Here is a 16,260-nt window from a genome sequence, read left to right on the forward strand (position 1 = left end):
AGTTCTATAGAGAGCCACTGAAAAGAGAAGCCGGAGCTAACCCAGAACACAGAGCAGTATGACCTCAGTCCAGGTTTTAGCAGCCATTCAAGGAGCATCAGCATAGGAATCTCATCAGAATACAAACCCAAAAGGATGAAGCTCAAATTATCCCTCTCATGCTCAAAGCTCTTTGGGAATCGATTCAGATGTGTTTGTTTCAACCCACAATTCCTTTGCCCGTAATAAATGGGTGACCACAACAGCAGCATTTGCTTTTAAAACACAGTAATGTGATTGGATTGTCCTTTGATGTAAATGTTCCTGATGTCACCATGCGTAAAGCATGGAGCGAGAGGACACATGGATGTCTGTCCCATCCTGGGATGCCCCATCCCTGGCAGTGCTCAAGGCCAGGTTGGACACAGGGACTTGAAGCAGCTGCTCCAGTGGAAGGGGTTGCAGCTGGATGAGCTTTAAGGTCCCTTCCATCCCAAACCATTCCATGATTGTGTGACAGGCAGGGCTCTGCTCTAACACCTTTCTGCACCCCTCTTGCCCCTCAGCAGGATGGCAGAACCCCTGACCCCAGTCCTCCACATCAGCCCTTTACCCCACACTAGGATCAGCTCAGTTGGCACAACAGGAATGAATCCTGGATTACAGGTGTCCTGTACCTCATGCTCCAGCATCCCTCCAAGGAAGGAATTCAGGATGCTGTGCCTATTCACTGAGGCACCAGGCACTAATGCCTAACACACAATCAAGAGCTCAAGTACGTTCAGGCCTCTGAGGATCTCCAGAAGCATCACTGCTATGATCAGTTATCACAGATATAGCAAAGTCATAGCAAAATACTTACACGCCGCATCAATGCAAAGGATCTCTTCCCAAAGCATACAGAAAGTGTCTGTGGTTAAATGGGGTTAAATAGAAATCCTAATTTGCAAGCTGTATTTTTTCACTGAAAAACACCACACCTGAAAACCAGTAAAATAAGTACAAAGCTGACAGACCAAGGAGAATAAATCTTGCTTCTTGCAGCCCACACTGAACCTATATACTCAAAACTGCAAATGCATTTGCATATGTGCACTGAAAAGCTTCTAGTTTGGGACTCACTAAATACAGCTTGGACTGTATGAAGAAAATACCCCACAGAATCCAAACCCTTGTAGCCTGCCAATGAGGAGGCTTCTGCTTCCCAAAACTAAGTTATCCCATCCTTACCCTTCCCTGTATCAGTCCATTGGATGCTGAAAACAAAGTGAATGACAGCAAATCCAGGTTCCTTACCAGAATGAAGATGCTGAATCTCTGCTTATTCACTTCCTCATAGAGGATCTGTCCAAGAGTTGACCCAAAGTATCCTGCTGGTAAAGGCTCTGTAGTTGTTGGTATAATTTATAGCAACCCCATCACGCTTCATTAGGACAATGATCTGACAACAGTATTTTTGATAGGGTTTTAAGTATTCCTTTTGGGAGACTTGTGTAAAGGGAACTGTGCTGATAACAAGCACATAGACAGGAAAGCTTAACGTCAGAGAAACCTGTTATTCTCACTAACTGGATTAGCAACAAGCAGAAAGCATTGTAAACCAAGGGTGGGATTTCCAAAGCTGATTGCTGCAGAAGCATCATTTGTACTCCTCATTCCACAGCAAGGGATAACCTAAACCCCTTGCTTAGGGCTTTTAAGATCCCATCCTCAGAGCTTCCAATTAATGGAAGTATTTCATCATAAAGAAAACACCAGGTCATTTTCAGTGCCCATCGTACTCAGTGCTTTGGCAATTAGAGAACACCTTCTTTTCCTGCTTACAAAGCTCTTACCTGCATGTCTTTGTTCAAGCTTTCCCCAGGTGAACTGTGCACCTAAACACAGGCTTTGGAAGCTTCGGTTTTACATCCTTACCACTCATTTCCTGTTCATTTATGGCAGGAGGGAGTTAATACTGGCACATTCTAACCTCCGACTGCTTGCTCCTTGAACCGCATTTAAAGGTAATCTTCCATCAATCTCCTGCAGCTGACTAATTGCTCAGTTATTTATATGGTGCAGCAGTGCTGCTTTAATGGCTGTTAAGGGATTCTCCTCCTTCCCTGTTGTTATGCAATTAGGATCCAGGTGGGATAATGTTAGTCGTTGCTATAGTAGCTGCTTGGAATCTCCAGGCACACAGGAATAACTAGGGAATCATCACAGGAATGTTACACACCAGTAAAGGAAGAGATATAGGTTTTATTTCACTCATAAAACTTTGTTAGATTTGTCCACAGCATTGATTTACTTCAGAAAATAATGCATTTTGGGAAAAGTTACATTTTTTTCAGCTTTTCCTCCTCTTTTATTTATTTTTCCCCCTATTTTTCTCTTTCAGAACCTTTTTTCTTTCAGTGGTGAGGGGTTATTCACACAGCATCTCCCTTTGTTTTAAGCACACAGAAATAACACCCTATGAGGACATGTGCCAGCCTTCAACCAAATGCTCACATTTTGAAGGACACACCATTAACATCCATTTGGAATCCCCATCAGGAACACAGCTTTCACACATCAGTCACCATCTGAACAGTATTCAGGCCAGTATGTTTCCAGCCAAGCTGATAGGAAACACATGTTTGCAACCCATTTAGCTCCATCCTTGCCCTGGGCACACAGGTTTCTTAGCCTGGTAAATAAGGTTATATGCTGAAGCATGACAGTGTCATTAACTGCATGCTGCAAACACTTCAGATCACAGAACAGCACTCTGAAAAGCCAGCACTAAGGTTGTCTTGACATCTTTGTGCAGCAGTTAACAACCACACACTTCAGTTGTGTAGGCAAATTGTCTTCATTGCTGAAATCCTTGACATTAAACATCACCTAAAATGATTTAGGCTGAGACTCTTTGTGATAAGTGCCTTCTTACAATACACTGGTTGCCACTGAAATCTAGAAAGCTCTACCAACTAACACAGCAATGGCAACACAGGAATAACCTGTCCATGACGCATCCCTGTTTCACAGTGGTTGTGAGTACCCCTTATTCAGTCCCACACCTTATCCAACACAGCAATCTCCAACACCCCCAGAAGCTGACACTTGTGGCACCTATTTACCCCTAACAATGTACTGCATGGCTCAGTGTACTTGCCATCAAATACATCATGTCATGAAATGGGTTGGGTTGAAAAGAACATTAAAACTCACCCAGTTCCAATACTCTGCCATGGGCAGGGACCCCTTCCACTGGAGCAGCTGCTCCAAGCCCCTGTGTCCAACCTGGCCTTGAACACAGCTTCTCTGGGCACCCTGTGCCAGCGCCTCAGCACCCTCACTGTAAGTATCCTTATTGCTTGAGCTGCTGAAGCACCTTCTACAGGAACAATCCTGCACTTGTCTAAGCTTTCAGATGGCTCCACCTTTTTGTTTCAGTTTCAGCCATCTCAATACACTGTGACAGTGTGAGCTATCAGCTTTAGTTTTCTATTTTGTCTTTCTCCAATTGCTATGTTATCAAAACAGCCCTCATTAAAATGATGAAATTCTGCAGGAATACAACATCTCTCTCCAGCTCAAGGCAGCAGAATAAATCAGCAAACAGAATGATACAGGAATAGCATGGAGCAGTGACAGCTTTAATGGCCCATCTCTTAAACAGACATTGCTGGACTCTGACTTCAACTACAGGTGATGGAGGAAACATGAGTGAATCCCATTCCTACCAGCAAAGCATTAAATCTGGTTTAATTCCCATTAAAATACAATGAAATAAATATGTGTGATTATCATAAAACCTATTTGTTTCTAACAGTTATTCTAGCAGGAGTGAGGAGGCTGAGGTCTCTTTAAGCACCAATAAATAAGAGTCTGTACTGATCCTCACAAGTAGCCCCTTAATCACATGTGCTCACATCCAGAGAAAGTAGCTTCTTTGAAAGCATCATCAATAGATAAGATGCAATTTGATTTCCACTGCTACAGCTGATACTGCAGGGAAATACTGGCTTTAATAACAGGATTGAAATGTACACAAGCTCCTAATACACTGTGTCCTTTGAAAAGCCAGTTCTGGAATCAATTCATTTTCAATGCCTGCTTCCACAAACAGAGCAAACCTTTCTCTAAACACACTTGGATTTTACATGGTAAGAATTAACGATGGGAGAATTCAGTTTGCTGTGCATTAAGCTTCAGTGAAGCCAGCTCTGCTCGTCACTAACATCATAGCAGACACAATGCAGTGCAAGGGGAAAACTGTGTTGGAATGAGTATTAGCTTTGGTCTTGCATAGTGTTGTTTTTAATAGGATCACACAGCAGCAAAGAAAAACACATCTGGAAGTGTTCAAAGGACTGCTGAACTGGGACAGGTCTATGTGAAAATGAAGGTACACACAGCACTTACTGCAAACCTTCCAAATCCACATTTCCCAAACAATTGAATTGCCAAGAAAACCTCAATTTTAAGTAAAATCTCAAAATACAACACAATTGTTTCCTTGTTTATGGGAAAGAACATCGCAATATAACATCCACTATAGAGTTGGCCTCTACTGAAGGGACAGAGACAACAAACACTGTCCTACTGAAGTCCATTGGGTATTCTAACTCAGAAAAGGACACTTTCAGCCTAGTAGCAAATAAACCTCACTCACAGAACAAGCAGTGCCAATACACTGTCAGCCCAGTCAAAGTCCCCATATTCCTGCTAGGAGCAAGATGTCAACAGTAAAGAATAGTGCTGGTGGGCTCAGAGAGGACAGAAAAGTGCATGCCCAGCAACATAAACAGCATTTTCCACATGTTGCTTAAATGAAGAGAAACTTAAGCAACAGAAGAAATGGTAGGAGAAGGATTTCAGTGATACTTACTTCTATTTGGGGAGATCAGTTTACAAGCACAGCAAAGTTACTGTATCCTCAGGCAGGCTGAATACTGCCCCAAATCTGGATACTCACACACAAGCAATCAGTCAGCTCCAGTAACTTCTTGCTGCTACTATGCTGTGGTAGAACCATAACCCAGAAGGCCCAAGCTCAGAGGACAACATCCCATTATCCCTTTCACCCTACAGCCAAAGATTTCCATAATAGAGTCATGGGAAACCCACCTACAACGTCAGTCGGAACAGAGATGGCAGACTTAATGGGGTTTGGATTAAGCTGAACTCCTTAGGGCAACAGAAAGGCAGAGCAAGAACACTGGAAGCAATGAGAGAACAGAAGGAATATCTATGCAAGAAAGAAAGGAAAAACCCTGAGAAGCACCTGGAAGCTTCTTCAGCTTCCAACCTGAAGAAAGAGGGCCTGAAGCCACATATCTATTAGTAATGCCAACACAGAAGTTCCTCTGTAGTGTCTGTACTTACAAGTGAATTCTCTACCTTCTGCACTATAAGGCTGTAGACCGTTCTTAAAGGGAAAAAGGCAAATCAATAGCAAAACTCAGGTTTGTGGCTGATAAAATGTTCTTTTTTTGTCACTTCAAACTTTATTCTTAAATTAATATATTAAAAATAAGAGAATTACAAAATATAATGTGTCAAGTCAGAGACTATTTGCCCACCCTTTCCTATCCAAAACACACTTAACAGAGAAGTTAGTACTAGTACTCAAAGATCACATAATGCTCTTAGAATATTAGGTTGCACATAGCCTTAACTCAGGAAAGCACTTAAATCTATTCTTGTTCTTGGGAAAAGGGAAAGTAAACCTGCCTCAGGGCCTCCAAAGCAGAGGTATCATACATCATACTTGGGCATAGAGCAGAGATTTGACTGTTCTTTCTCAAATCCTTGATTTCCACAGCAAGTCTTGTCCAATGGGTATTTAAAATAAGCCAGTTCAACTGAAAGAGCAGTTCTTGTTTAAGAGCCAAGTTGTCTCCACTTACATCATCCTTGCAGCCTAACAGTCATGAATTGAAACAGAAACATGATTATTACTGATATCTTCACATCAATATTAGTTGCCAGCACATGGAACTCATGGACAAAGCACTATAAAATGGGCAGCTCAAGTGCTTTTTGGAGTTGACTAGTTAACCCAAATCCTGAGCCTCCAACGCTGCTCCAGGACCTTCTCAGGACTGGAATTTGTCCCCCATAGGATTTCTTTTTAACTACATCAAATCCCATTATGAAAACACATGCAGTGAAGCATCTGACACTTCCCCTGAGAGACCTGCCCATAGCCAACAAGCTGCTGTTTTTCCCCAAGCTGTGTTTTAATGTGATTCCATCCCATTGCCCATTCTCATGGAAATAAGGTGAAAGAGTTCCCAGGGAAGACAACAGGGAAAAAACCCCAAACCACTGCTAACCTATACTGAAAAAGCATGTAAAAGTGATTCAGCTGTGAAGTGTGTGGATGGATGGGAACCATAAAGGCAAGGGTTAACTTAAGTCACAAAAGCTGCTTCCCAGCTTTCCCTTCTCCATCAGCAGGGAACAATGACAGATGTATGAGGATGGCTTCTCCTATGGATTAGCATTCCATAAATACATCTTTGGGGAAAGAACCAAAGCTCCCTTAGAGCTGCTCAATGACTTCCTAGAACAGAAAGAAAAGCTCTTTGATACTTATTATTACAGTCATGAGAAGGTATCGGTCAGGAGATCTTCCCACTTCTTCTCTGAACCAAATGAAACTACCACATTACACAGCACCACCATCGTTTAGCAGAAACATTGTACCACCTATTAACCTGTCCCAAGAGCATCCAATTGAAGATGTTGCTGAGGGATGTATTGTTAAAACATCTGATTAAATCTAAAAGGCTTTATTTCCCCTCACACCTTAATAAATAGTGTCTTGCTGCTTATTTAACATATCCTACAGCTAAAGAATAGATTTAGTTCTTTTTTATTCCTTCACCTTCGTCATTGCTAGTAGGAATTGGTGAAGAGACAGATGACAGAATCAGTGCAGAAGGTGTATGCAGACAGCTGGTTTGAAACCATTCTAAACACAGAACATTACAAACATAAAACTCCTGGAAGATCCCATACAGAAAGAGACAAGAGAAGAGTCATCACTAGTGTCAGCCTCAGAAGCAAACACTTGTCTTCTACAACAGATGATACATTTCATAATGTAAAAGCCCAAACCAGTAAACTATTAGGTACCCTCCAGGAAACATTCAGTCTCCACTGCTGCCAATAGAGAGACTCACAAACAATATGAGAGGGAGATGGATGCAGTCAATCAGTGTCCTTCATAACCCCAGGCAGAACACCCACAGGCATGGTGATAGCTACCAACAGCTATGCACTAAAGGCCCAATTCATTTAGAAAACAGAAATAATTGGTGAATCATAAAAAGAAGACTAGAGAAGCTTGAAGAGGTTTCATGTGTCCTCATCAGCAACCTCCCTCCGGCGCTGGGCCCGGAAATGACGCTCAATATTGATGGTCACCTCCTTCTGCAGGTTCCTGCTGTTGGTTTTCCCAGCTGTTCTGATCCAAGGGTGTTGGAGGACCTGGCGGGCTGTGTAGCGCTTCTGGGGATCCACTATCAGCAGCCTGGTTATGAGGTCTTTGGCTGCTATTAGGAAAGAAAGAAGGGGGAAAGGGCAGTGATGTGCTGATGCTGACAGTTATACCTGCACAAAACACCCTTATTTTGATGTATTATAGTACCAGAATGACTTGTGTGACTATCCCCAAGAGGTATTCTAACAACAGGATTTAGAATTAGTGACATGAGATGTTAGAACTCCAGCATATGTTTTACTGATTTCATTCTCCCCATCAGAAAGGGAGGGGAAAGCGAAGGGGATTTCAACTGGAAAGCATGCTGTAGGCATCATATACATGGGAATTAGCATTTCATACCTCATCCCCCAAGGAGCATAAAGTCATAGAGTGCTGTTGAGCATGTTCTTTAAAAGACTGTATATGGAGAGAGGGGTGTTAGGGTTTCTGCCTTCCAAGAGTGCATAGAAGACACTGTGCTAGCCTGCAAGGAGGAGAAAAGGACCACGTGCACACCCCACTGATCTCATTAGGGAACCCACACCGGGCTCTGCAGAGCAAGGGTTTCATTCTCAGTTTTGGTGAGTTTTGTGCTCATCTTCACAATCTAACAGAAACCTGGGGATTCTTTTGGTACCTTCTTCTTCACCTTGTAAGCAGGGTTAAGCAGATGCTTGCTCTTAGCTTAGAAACGGAGCAATCCATTTAATCAATCAGACCTAATATTCAGATCCACAGTCATTGATGGTAACAGTGGACTAAATCCCCATCTACAGCAAACACAGGATCACACAAAAGGCCTGTAAGACACCCCCAAGGTTCACTGAAGCTCACTGTCCTCAACAAAAGGGAGTTCTCACTACAGGGATAAAGCCTGTCACTTCCCAGACCTGCTACCCATGCTGGATCTTACCTGCAGAGATATTGTCCCAGTACGGGGAAAGGAACTCATAGTGACCCAGCTGTATGATCTGGAACAGCTCATCCTGGTCACGGTCCTGACTGCGGAAAGGGGGAAAACCACAGAGCAGGATGTAAAGGATCACACCAGCTGCCCACATATCTACTTCCAGCCCATAGCCTAAGGAAGAGAAGACAAAGCAAAAGGCCTGGTTTAGAAGGAAAACTCACAACGGATAGGGAGATGTTTCTTTTCCATTGTCTTTCCCAAGGAACACAGAAGCTCTGCTCAGCATCTCAAATAGATGAGGTCAGCAGAAGAATGGTGGCTGGTGCATCACGCTTGCAAATGAGCTGCTCTGCCTGATGATAATTACAGCTTTCACAAAGTGCCTCTTCTTGTTTCACAAACAGTGTCTCGCAAGGCCAGTGTCAACTGGAAACTCATTGGGAAAACACAGCATATATTCCTAAAACAGTCCTCCTCAGATTCCCTTCAAGAACGCATGGAGAGAGTGCCAAGTTTCCATTGAAACTGGGTATAACTGGAGATGTGCAACCCAGCTCCACACAACAGAAGACAGAAATAGCTTTGCTTTATTCATCAACAAAACTGACTCCTTTGCAGGTCTGAATCTTTTCGGATAGGAAATCTCCAAGTTATCTTCTAATGGGGAATATGTTTTAGCTTGTTATCCAAGTTTAACATACACACAGTGGTTTTGTATCATTATGGGACTTGAAGGGTTGTTGGGGTACAGTCATGAAACAGGGCTGACTACCCTCAGCTTGCACCATGAACTTTAGCTCATTGCCTAAATACAGCAGTTACCACCTATGCTATTTTATGGCTTCTCTGCTTGGAAATCTGTTATATTATCATAGATATTAATGATGCCATGCTTGTGTCTGTCAAAAGCTAAAAGGCTTCCTTTCTCCAACCACCAACCCTGCAAAGACACATCAGTAGGTTGGAACACTTCGGGGTATTCCCAGGATTAGGAAGTTCAGAACAACTGTATTATTCATAGGAAATTACCAATCTAGACACTTACCCTTCTCAGCAAGGATTTCAGGGGCAACATACGTCGGTGTTCCACACACGGTAAATATGGGTTTCGTCACCTGCTTTGCAAGGCCAAAATCTGCTAGTTTCAGTGTAGTAGATTTATCTGCATTATGCTGAACCTGCGCTCAACAGAAAACACAGATCTTTAGTCCAGATGCATTTTGAGACAGGAAAAGATTGAGTAGTTAATAATAAACAGGAGCAGTTCATAGAAGAGTTCTAAAGGTTCCAATAACGGTGCCTTCAAGTAAAGCAGCATCACATGGAAACAGTATTCTGATAAACAAGGAAACTTTGCTCTACAAAGCCTGGTGTGCTGCAATTCCCAAGGAATGAAAAGGAGGAAGGGAAAATAATCAAGAGTCAATTATATGTTGTCATTTATTCTTGTGAAAGCAACAAAGAACACTGTGGGCATATGTTACAGCCTGCTAATCCCTTTTATCTTCTTTATGGAATATATAAGCAGCCTTCTACTGCTGAATAAGCAAACCATTGGGGGGGTCTGTTTTTCTATGAAAAAGCATTTTTCAGTATGAAACTGACAATCAAGTTTACTACAAATGCAAGGAGGAGACAGCTACAATGCCACAGCCATTTCCCCTATGACATTAGCCAACTTCATGATGACAGGATGCTTGGAGCAACCTGCTCTCTGCCCCTGGCAGGGGATGGACGTAGATAAGCTTTAAGGTCCCTTCCAAGCCATTCTCTTCCATGCCAGGCTCCTCATCTCTCATCACAGCACAAGGTGGCAACACTGCACCATCTGTTCTTCCAGGCCAAACCCACTGAGCTTTCATTATCTATTAATGGGACAGGTAGGAAGAGCCTGCACTGAGGGTGTGTTTTCACAGCTTTGTAACAATCATTTTCAGGACAGCAGATAACCTGTCAGCACACCTGAAAGCGACAGCCCAGAACTCCTCAGCATCCTCACTAACACTATGCTCAGAACTCACAGTCAGCGCAGGCAGAGGGAGCATCCCTTCATCCTCAGCTTGGTACTCTCCAGTCTACCTTCCCACCACTTGGCATCACCTTGAGCATACAAATACGCTCCACTATAGAAACAAAAGCTTCCTCAGCTTCCTGAAGACAGATTACTTACTCATAGCACTATCACAGAAATCCTAATGGTTCCAAAAGGCCATTTAAAACTGCTGCCTTGTCTTAGCTGCCTGTAGTTAACTGAGATAAGACCAGTATTCAGTATACTTTCTGTAGCCAGCCAACTTGGCCCATACAAATACCTGTGTCCTCCAGCTGCAAGAGAAGCCAGCGTCTGGTAGTCTTGCACTAAAGGCAGTCAGAATTGCTCACTGCTCTCTCCAATACAGATGCTATAGAAGGATGTCAGGATATTGCCTGAGGATTTCTAGCTATCCCAGCCATACATCCAGAAGATAATAATACACTAGTACAAAGGCAAGTAAATCTTCAAAGAAAGGACAAATTGATTTCTTTTTCTCCTGTACTTCATGTTCTTGTTGGGTTTTATATCCACCTTGCGAAATCCATCAGATTTCAGACCATGCAGATCAGCAGACGATGATCTATAGCATCAATATATCTCTGTATGTACATACATATGGTAGCACAGATTCTTCTTACAGCAAGCTAGCCCATAAGGTGTTATGCATATCAGAAATAGACAGCACTTCAGAAGAGGTACTGCTTACACATCTAAGTTTCAGACATCCCTTGCTGCTAGCTGGAGGAGTCTCTATCAGACTGAAGCTCCTAACAGGTAACTAGAAAACTGGTGTAACTGAAATGTACTCAGAAACCTCTGACAGCATTTGTGCAGGCATAAACAGTGTCACAAAAACAAAGATAAAGGACAAAAGGATGTACTTGAACTTAGAAAAAGGAAGGGCAGAAACTCAAACACACAAACAGTTACAACACTTATTTATGAAGCCAGGTGTTAAACAACTGCCATGTAAGTATGTTTCAGAAGCGTGCAAAGAGATGAGCACACAGGCACAAATAGAACCCTGTCCCTTCCTCCTACAATGGAGCAAGGAGGTGACTTCGTGTCATTTACTTCCCATATCCTGTATCTATTTTACTGGACATAGAAGTGCATTTCCATCTTTCTTCAACAGGGATAGAAACTATCTCTGGGACAGGAACAGGTTTCTCTTCTTCCCCCAGCTTTCATTTCCTCAGTTTGCTGCTTCTCTGATAACTCACAGCCGTTTGCCATGGCTCATACTACATTCAAATATCATCATGAGCAGGGTTGGATTCTCACACAAAGCAGGTTTGCAGTAGACAAACCCCTTGCTTCAGTACTGTTAATGTGGAGCACTGGCTGATGTTAAAAATGGGTGGCAGGTCTGCTTCCTACTCTGCTGCTACTGGTCCAGTCACTCAGAGGAGTCAGAGAAAACACATTAAAAAGCCAGAAAAGGCAGAATCTTGCCCAAATGGCATGTTTTAGATGGCACATCAGCTATCCATCACTATCAAGAGCTTATAAACTCATTTGGCTTGTTGAAAGAAGCAGCAACACATCACACTCACTAGCAAGCAGCAGATGAAACTGGAACAGGTACAATTTCCCTTCCTACAGTGAAAGGGGAACCAGTGTTTGGGGAACACTGATCTCCTATGACAAAATACCTACAGGCCTGTCCTTGACAAGTGTTTTCTGACTGTCAGAACAGGCAACATCATTATTTCAGTGCCACACAACGTTACCACTGCCCAGCAATCCCTGGTTTGCGGTGCTGTGAGCTTAAAGGTGAAAGCAACCAGAATGGACCTGTATCTTGCTTCTCTTTGCTTACCTGCATCACTGCAATGATTACATATCGTAGAGGGAAGTGAACCATCTGGCTTCAGGTGTTTCAAAGGCACTGGCTTATTTTCAGCAAATAGGAAGGAGCAGAGCCTGGTTCATAATGGAGGAGAAAGCCCTCTGGGTTTAATTGGAGTTTTGGCAAAACAAGGCATGAAAGCAGGGCCTACAGTCCTACTTTTCCCTGGAAATCAGTCATTTGCACTGCCCAGCTCTTATGTACACACAGACCACAAACCAAGCACTGCCATTAGACTAAGCAGGATACGCAGCAAGGCTTTGTGTAAGTGCAATTGCTTAGTCAATAAGTCTGAGAGTAAGAAGTTCAGGTCCTTGTGCAACCTTTGCCTGTCCTAGAGGCTGCACTCATTAGACACTGGCAAATACTTGGTATCTATTGTGAAATATGGAACCCTCTAACACATAATTAGCAAGGGAGACCTGTTTATTGTCTGTATTCTACAATGTCTTGTCAAGTGCCAGCACTGCAAACATTTCTTTGCATGTTTACACATGTAATTCTATTGATTTCAGTGCTGGATGCAGAGAACACAGCTCAGAAATGTGATGGACAAAAAGAACATCTCTTTTTGGCATGAAGCTGTATTTGAGCTGAGTTTTAGGGCTGGTTTGCACCAAAACACGTTTTACTGTCAGGTTATTTTAATCAGCTGCATCGCCCTTCTGCTCCTAAGAAAAGAAATGGTCACAAGATAAAATCACTGCAGTGGTGGACAAAAAAAGACCACCAAATAAATCAGCTAAATCAGCAAGTGTGATAAATCTGCTCTGCAAGGCCTCATTGTTCAGTGTGTGCTTCATACAAGAACCATCCTTCATACCTGAAAGCAGACTTCCACAAAGACACAAATGCTCACTACCCTATTTCCATCTGCAAGAGCTGCTGTCTGCAATGCACAGGAGATCTATGTGATGTGATCTGTAATTTCACTTCACAATTATACCTGGTTTTCCCAAACAGAGCTGCCAAAGCATATTCCCTGCTTCAAAACAGTCAAAGATCAGCGACTAAAAGGCAAATGGATTCAATTCCTGCTCATGTGCAATGTGTTTGCCAATACCTACCAAGAGATTCTCTGGTTTGAGGTCCCTGTGGACAATGTTCTTGCTGTGGATATAAACCAGCGCTTCACACAGGTCAGTGATCATGACAGCAGCATCATGCTCTGTGAACTTCACACTTTCTATGATGGCATCAAATAAGTCCCCTCCTGGGACGTACTCCAGGATTAGGTAGATCTCCGCTTCTGTCTCATACACTTCAATTAAGCTTACTATATTGGGATGAGAGAGACTCCTGATGATCAGGATTTCACTCTCCATCATGTCCTCTTTCCCCTTCAGCTTGGACTTATCAACGATTTTCATGGCATAGATCTGGTTGGAGTCACAGTGCCGACATTCCTTCACCACCGCAAAGTTCCCATCCCCAATAGTTCTGCCTATCTCATAGTGCTTTTCCACATCAGTTCTGTTTTTAATGGCATGCCTCCGGCTTGTGCCTTCCAACCCCTGAGCCTTGCTGTCTTCTTTATTGGCTCTGCGCTCCCCTGTCTTCTCTCGTCGTGTCAGGTCACTCTCCCTACACACAATATTCCCCTCTCTCCTGGCACCCTCCTCTTTACCCCGTTGTCCCTCTCTGCCCTCCCTATGTGTTTTAGATGGTTTCTCAGCATCCCTCGGAGGGTCTTTCTTTAGCCAACCACTTTGGTTCATTATGCAGCTACTTCCATTCTCTTCCTTCACTTCCCGTGTTAGCTGCAGCCCTTCTACAGCATTCTTCTTCATTTTCACTACTTCCTTCCCATGGCTTTCATGTTTCTCCACATCCCTTTCCTTCTCGATGCTCCTTTTCTGCTTCTCCAGCCCTTCGCTAACATTCCTAAGCAGGGGCTTCCACGTCCTCCTACAGCCGTTATCCTTCCAACCAACTTCCTCACCTTCCAGACAGGTTTCCGAGGACTTCCTGCAATTCCTGAGTTTTGCATTCCTCTCTATGTGGTACCTCTGGCACACACCCGTGCTCAGGTCTCTGTTCTCCAATGAGGCCTCAGCCCTTCTTTCCCTTTCCAACTTCTGCCTGGCCTGCCTTTCCTGTTCACACTTCTCACATCTCACCACCTCCTCTGACCCCTCTTCTAACCCATCCTCAGGACTCCTCTCACGGCTGAAGTACCTCTCGCTCTCCCTGATCTTCCTAGAAGGCTTCCCCCCTTGTTCTCCATCCCAACTCTCCCTACTCCACTTCTTTTTTGTCCTCATCTTCTCCTCTTGCTTTGCCTTGGCTTGACTTTTCCCTTTATGCCCAGCCACCACTTTGGGAGACATGCCATTGCTGCAGTTCTTGGCAACTTCCGTCTCATCAAAGCCACTGTCCACTTTGGAAGCCTTGTCATACAGCCTGCCCATCAGCTTCTGGGACTGCTCCTCATTCTGCTGAATGGCAGCACTGGCAGCATATGGGTTTTCAGGATAAAGCTCTTGTAGCACCACTTCCAGGTCCTTCAACGTGAGGGGCTCTCTGCCCATGGCTATGAATGCATCCCCTTCCCTAAAGAAGTCAGAAACACTTTGGATTTCTCTGCCTCTCAGATTGTACAGCTTCCGCACACGGTCATTCTTCCAATGTGGAAACCCCAGAGCCTCCGAGATATCAGCCATCAGCTGCTCAAAGGTCTGGACGGATCTCCTGTTGAGAAGCAAGGTTATCCTCCTGAGCGTGTGCCCACCAGGTTTCACCACTGTAATAATCCTTGGCTTCACAGGACTGTGCTCTGAATGTAAGGTGTGAAAACCATTCCGGGGGTTAAAAAGTGGGGACCTCTGGCTGCTTTCATGCAAACAGGCTTTGCCATAGCTCCCACGACCAAGAGGAGGACACGTCCCTTGTAGCTTCCTCTCTTTCACTTTGGAGCTTGAGTTGTGTGATGAATGGTCAAACAAGGCCCGGCGCCCTAAAGAAAACAAAGAGCAGGTGTATTATTCATTCTGCAGCATCAGTTGTTTCTGAGTGAAAGCTTTCTACATGTCAATGAATGTGGCCAAAAAGAGAAGGGGTAGGTGCATTCAGTGCTTATAAAGAACTTGAACTGCCCCTAAGGAGTAACTCCATGTACACACAACTACAAACACATTCAAGTTAGGGAGAAAATGTAAATGCCTTTTGTCTTTGTGACAGAGAAATGCTATTTAAAGCTATTAATACTGGAAACAAATCCTTATCCTAAATCCTTCCCGAAATCCTCAGAAAACCATGGGGTTACTCATGCCAGGATTGCATCCAGATCGTTTCGCATTCTCTTATGAATCCACCTACCACGAACACCCTCAGCTCCTCTCTGAACCCAATTACAGTTCTGGCCTCTGTAAACCCTGCAGCAACAAGTTCCACAATTACATTGCATGAAATGAATTACTTCTGGTTCAACATTGCTACCAGATGGCAATGTGTGTGCAGCCTTATATTCCTATAAATAACTACCTCCCCTTTCCTTGGACCATTCATTAACTTTCTAGACTTCTATAACAAATTAAGTACATGAGATTCTTTATAAAAAGCATTACGTTCTCTCCAATTTTACATGAATTTTATAGCACATTTAATAGTGATGAAGTTTCTTTTTTCCCTTAAAGGAAGGACATCCTTTCTCTTTTTTTGTTGTTAGTTTGATGATTGGAGCCCAATATTACAGTTTGACTTTTTTAGTCTAAAAATGATGTAAAATGACACAAAGTCCTGAATGTCCTCTAGGGACATTAAACATTTTCCATCCAATATTTCATCTTAGAACACCAACCAAAGAAAACAGCACCATTTGTTACTTGTAATTCTGAGCAGAACTGAGAACATCGCATATGGTTATGGACAAACCAAGCTTTAACGTAATTCACCATCTATAAATGCAACGAGAAGGTAAGAATAAAAATGTCCCCTTAAATACTCTGATTTCTTGTACTTTAAGATTAAAACTTTATTACAATGCAGTTCTTTTCAGCCTTGAGAAATAACCTTGCGGG

At 43.2% G+C, this 16,260-nt stretch overlaps 2 protein-coding genes across 3 annotated transcripts in view; both read right to left on the bottom strand.

Moving 5' to 3' along the window:
- The window catches only part of ANLN (anillin, actin binding protein), an 819,922-nt gene that overhangs the window by 162,105 nt on the left and 641,557 nt on the right, over window positions 1–16,260 (bottom strand). The gene's annotated exons all lie outside the window — the stretch shown is intronic.
- Window positions 6,765–15,189, bottom strand: DCLK3 (doublecortin like kinase 3). The gene is made up of 4 exons (XM_005144729.4): window positions 13,309–15,189; window positions 9,400–9,532; window positions 8,358–8,525; window positions 6,765–7,514 (listed from the first exon to the last, which is right to left on the bottom strand). The coding sequence occupies exons 1-4, from the start codon at window positions 14,902–14,904 to the stop codon at window positions 7,318–7,320; spliced, it is 2,094 nt and encodes a 697-aa protein (XP_005144786.2). The 5' UTR covers window positions 14,905–15,189; the 3' UTR covers window positions 6,765–7,317.

This window comes from Melopsittacus undulatus, chromosome 1 (assembly GCF_012275295.1).
Source record: "Melopsittacus undulatus isolate bMelUnd1 chromosome 1, bMelUnd1.mat.Z, whole genome shotgun sequence".
In the NCBI taxonomy this organism is placed as follows: Eukaryota; Metazoa; Chordata; class Aves; order Psittaciformes; family Psittaculidae; genus Melopsittacus; species Melopsittacus undulatus.

Coding starts and splice junctions, on each gene's coding strand:
- DCLK3 (XM_005144729.4), bottom strand. CDS start 14,904: ATGGCTGATATCTCGGAGGCTCTGGGGTTTCCACATTGGAAGAATGAC. Junction 9,533..13,308: donor TCAAACCAGAGAATCTCTTG/GTAGGTATTGGC, acceptor TGTTGAGCGCAG/GTTCAGCATAATGCAGATAA. Junction 8,526..9,399: donor TGAAATCCTTGCTGAGAAGG/GTAAGTGTCTAG, acceptor TCTCTTCCTTAG/GCTATGGGCTGGAAGTAGAT.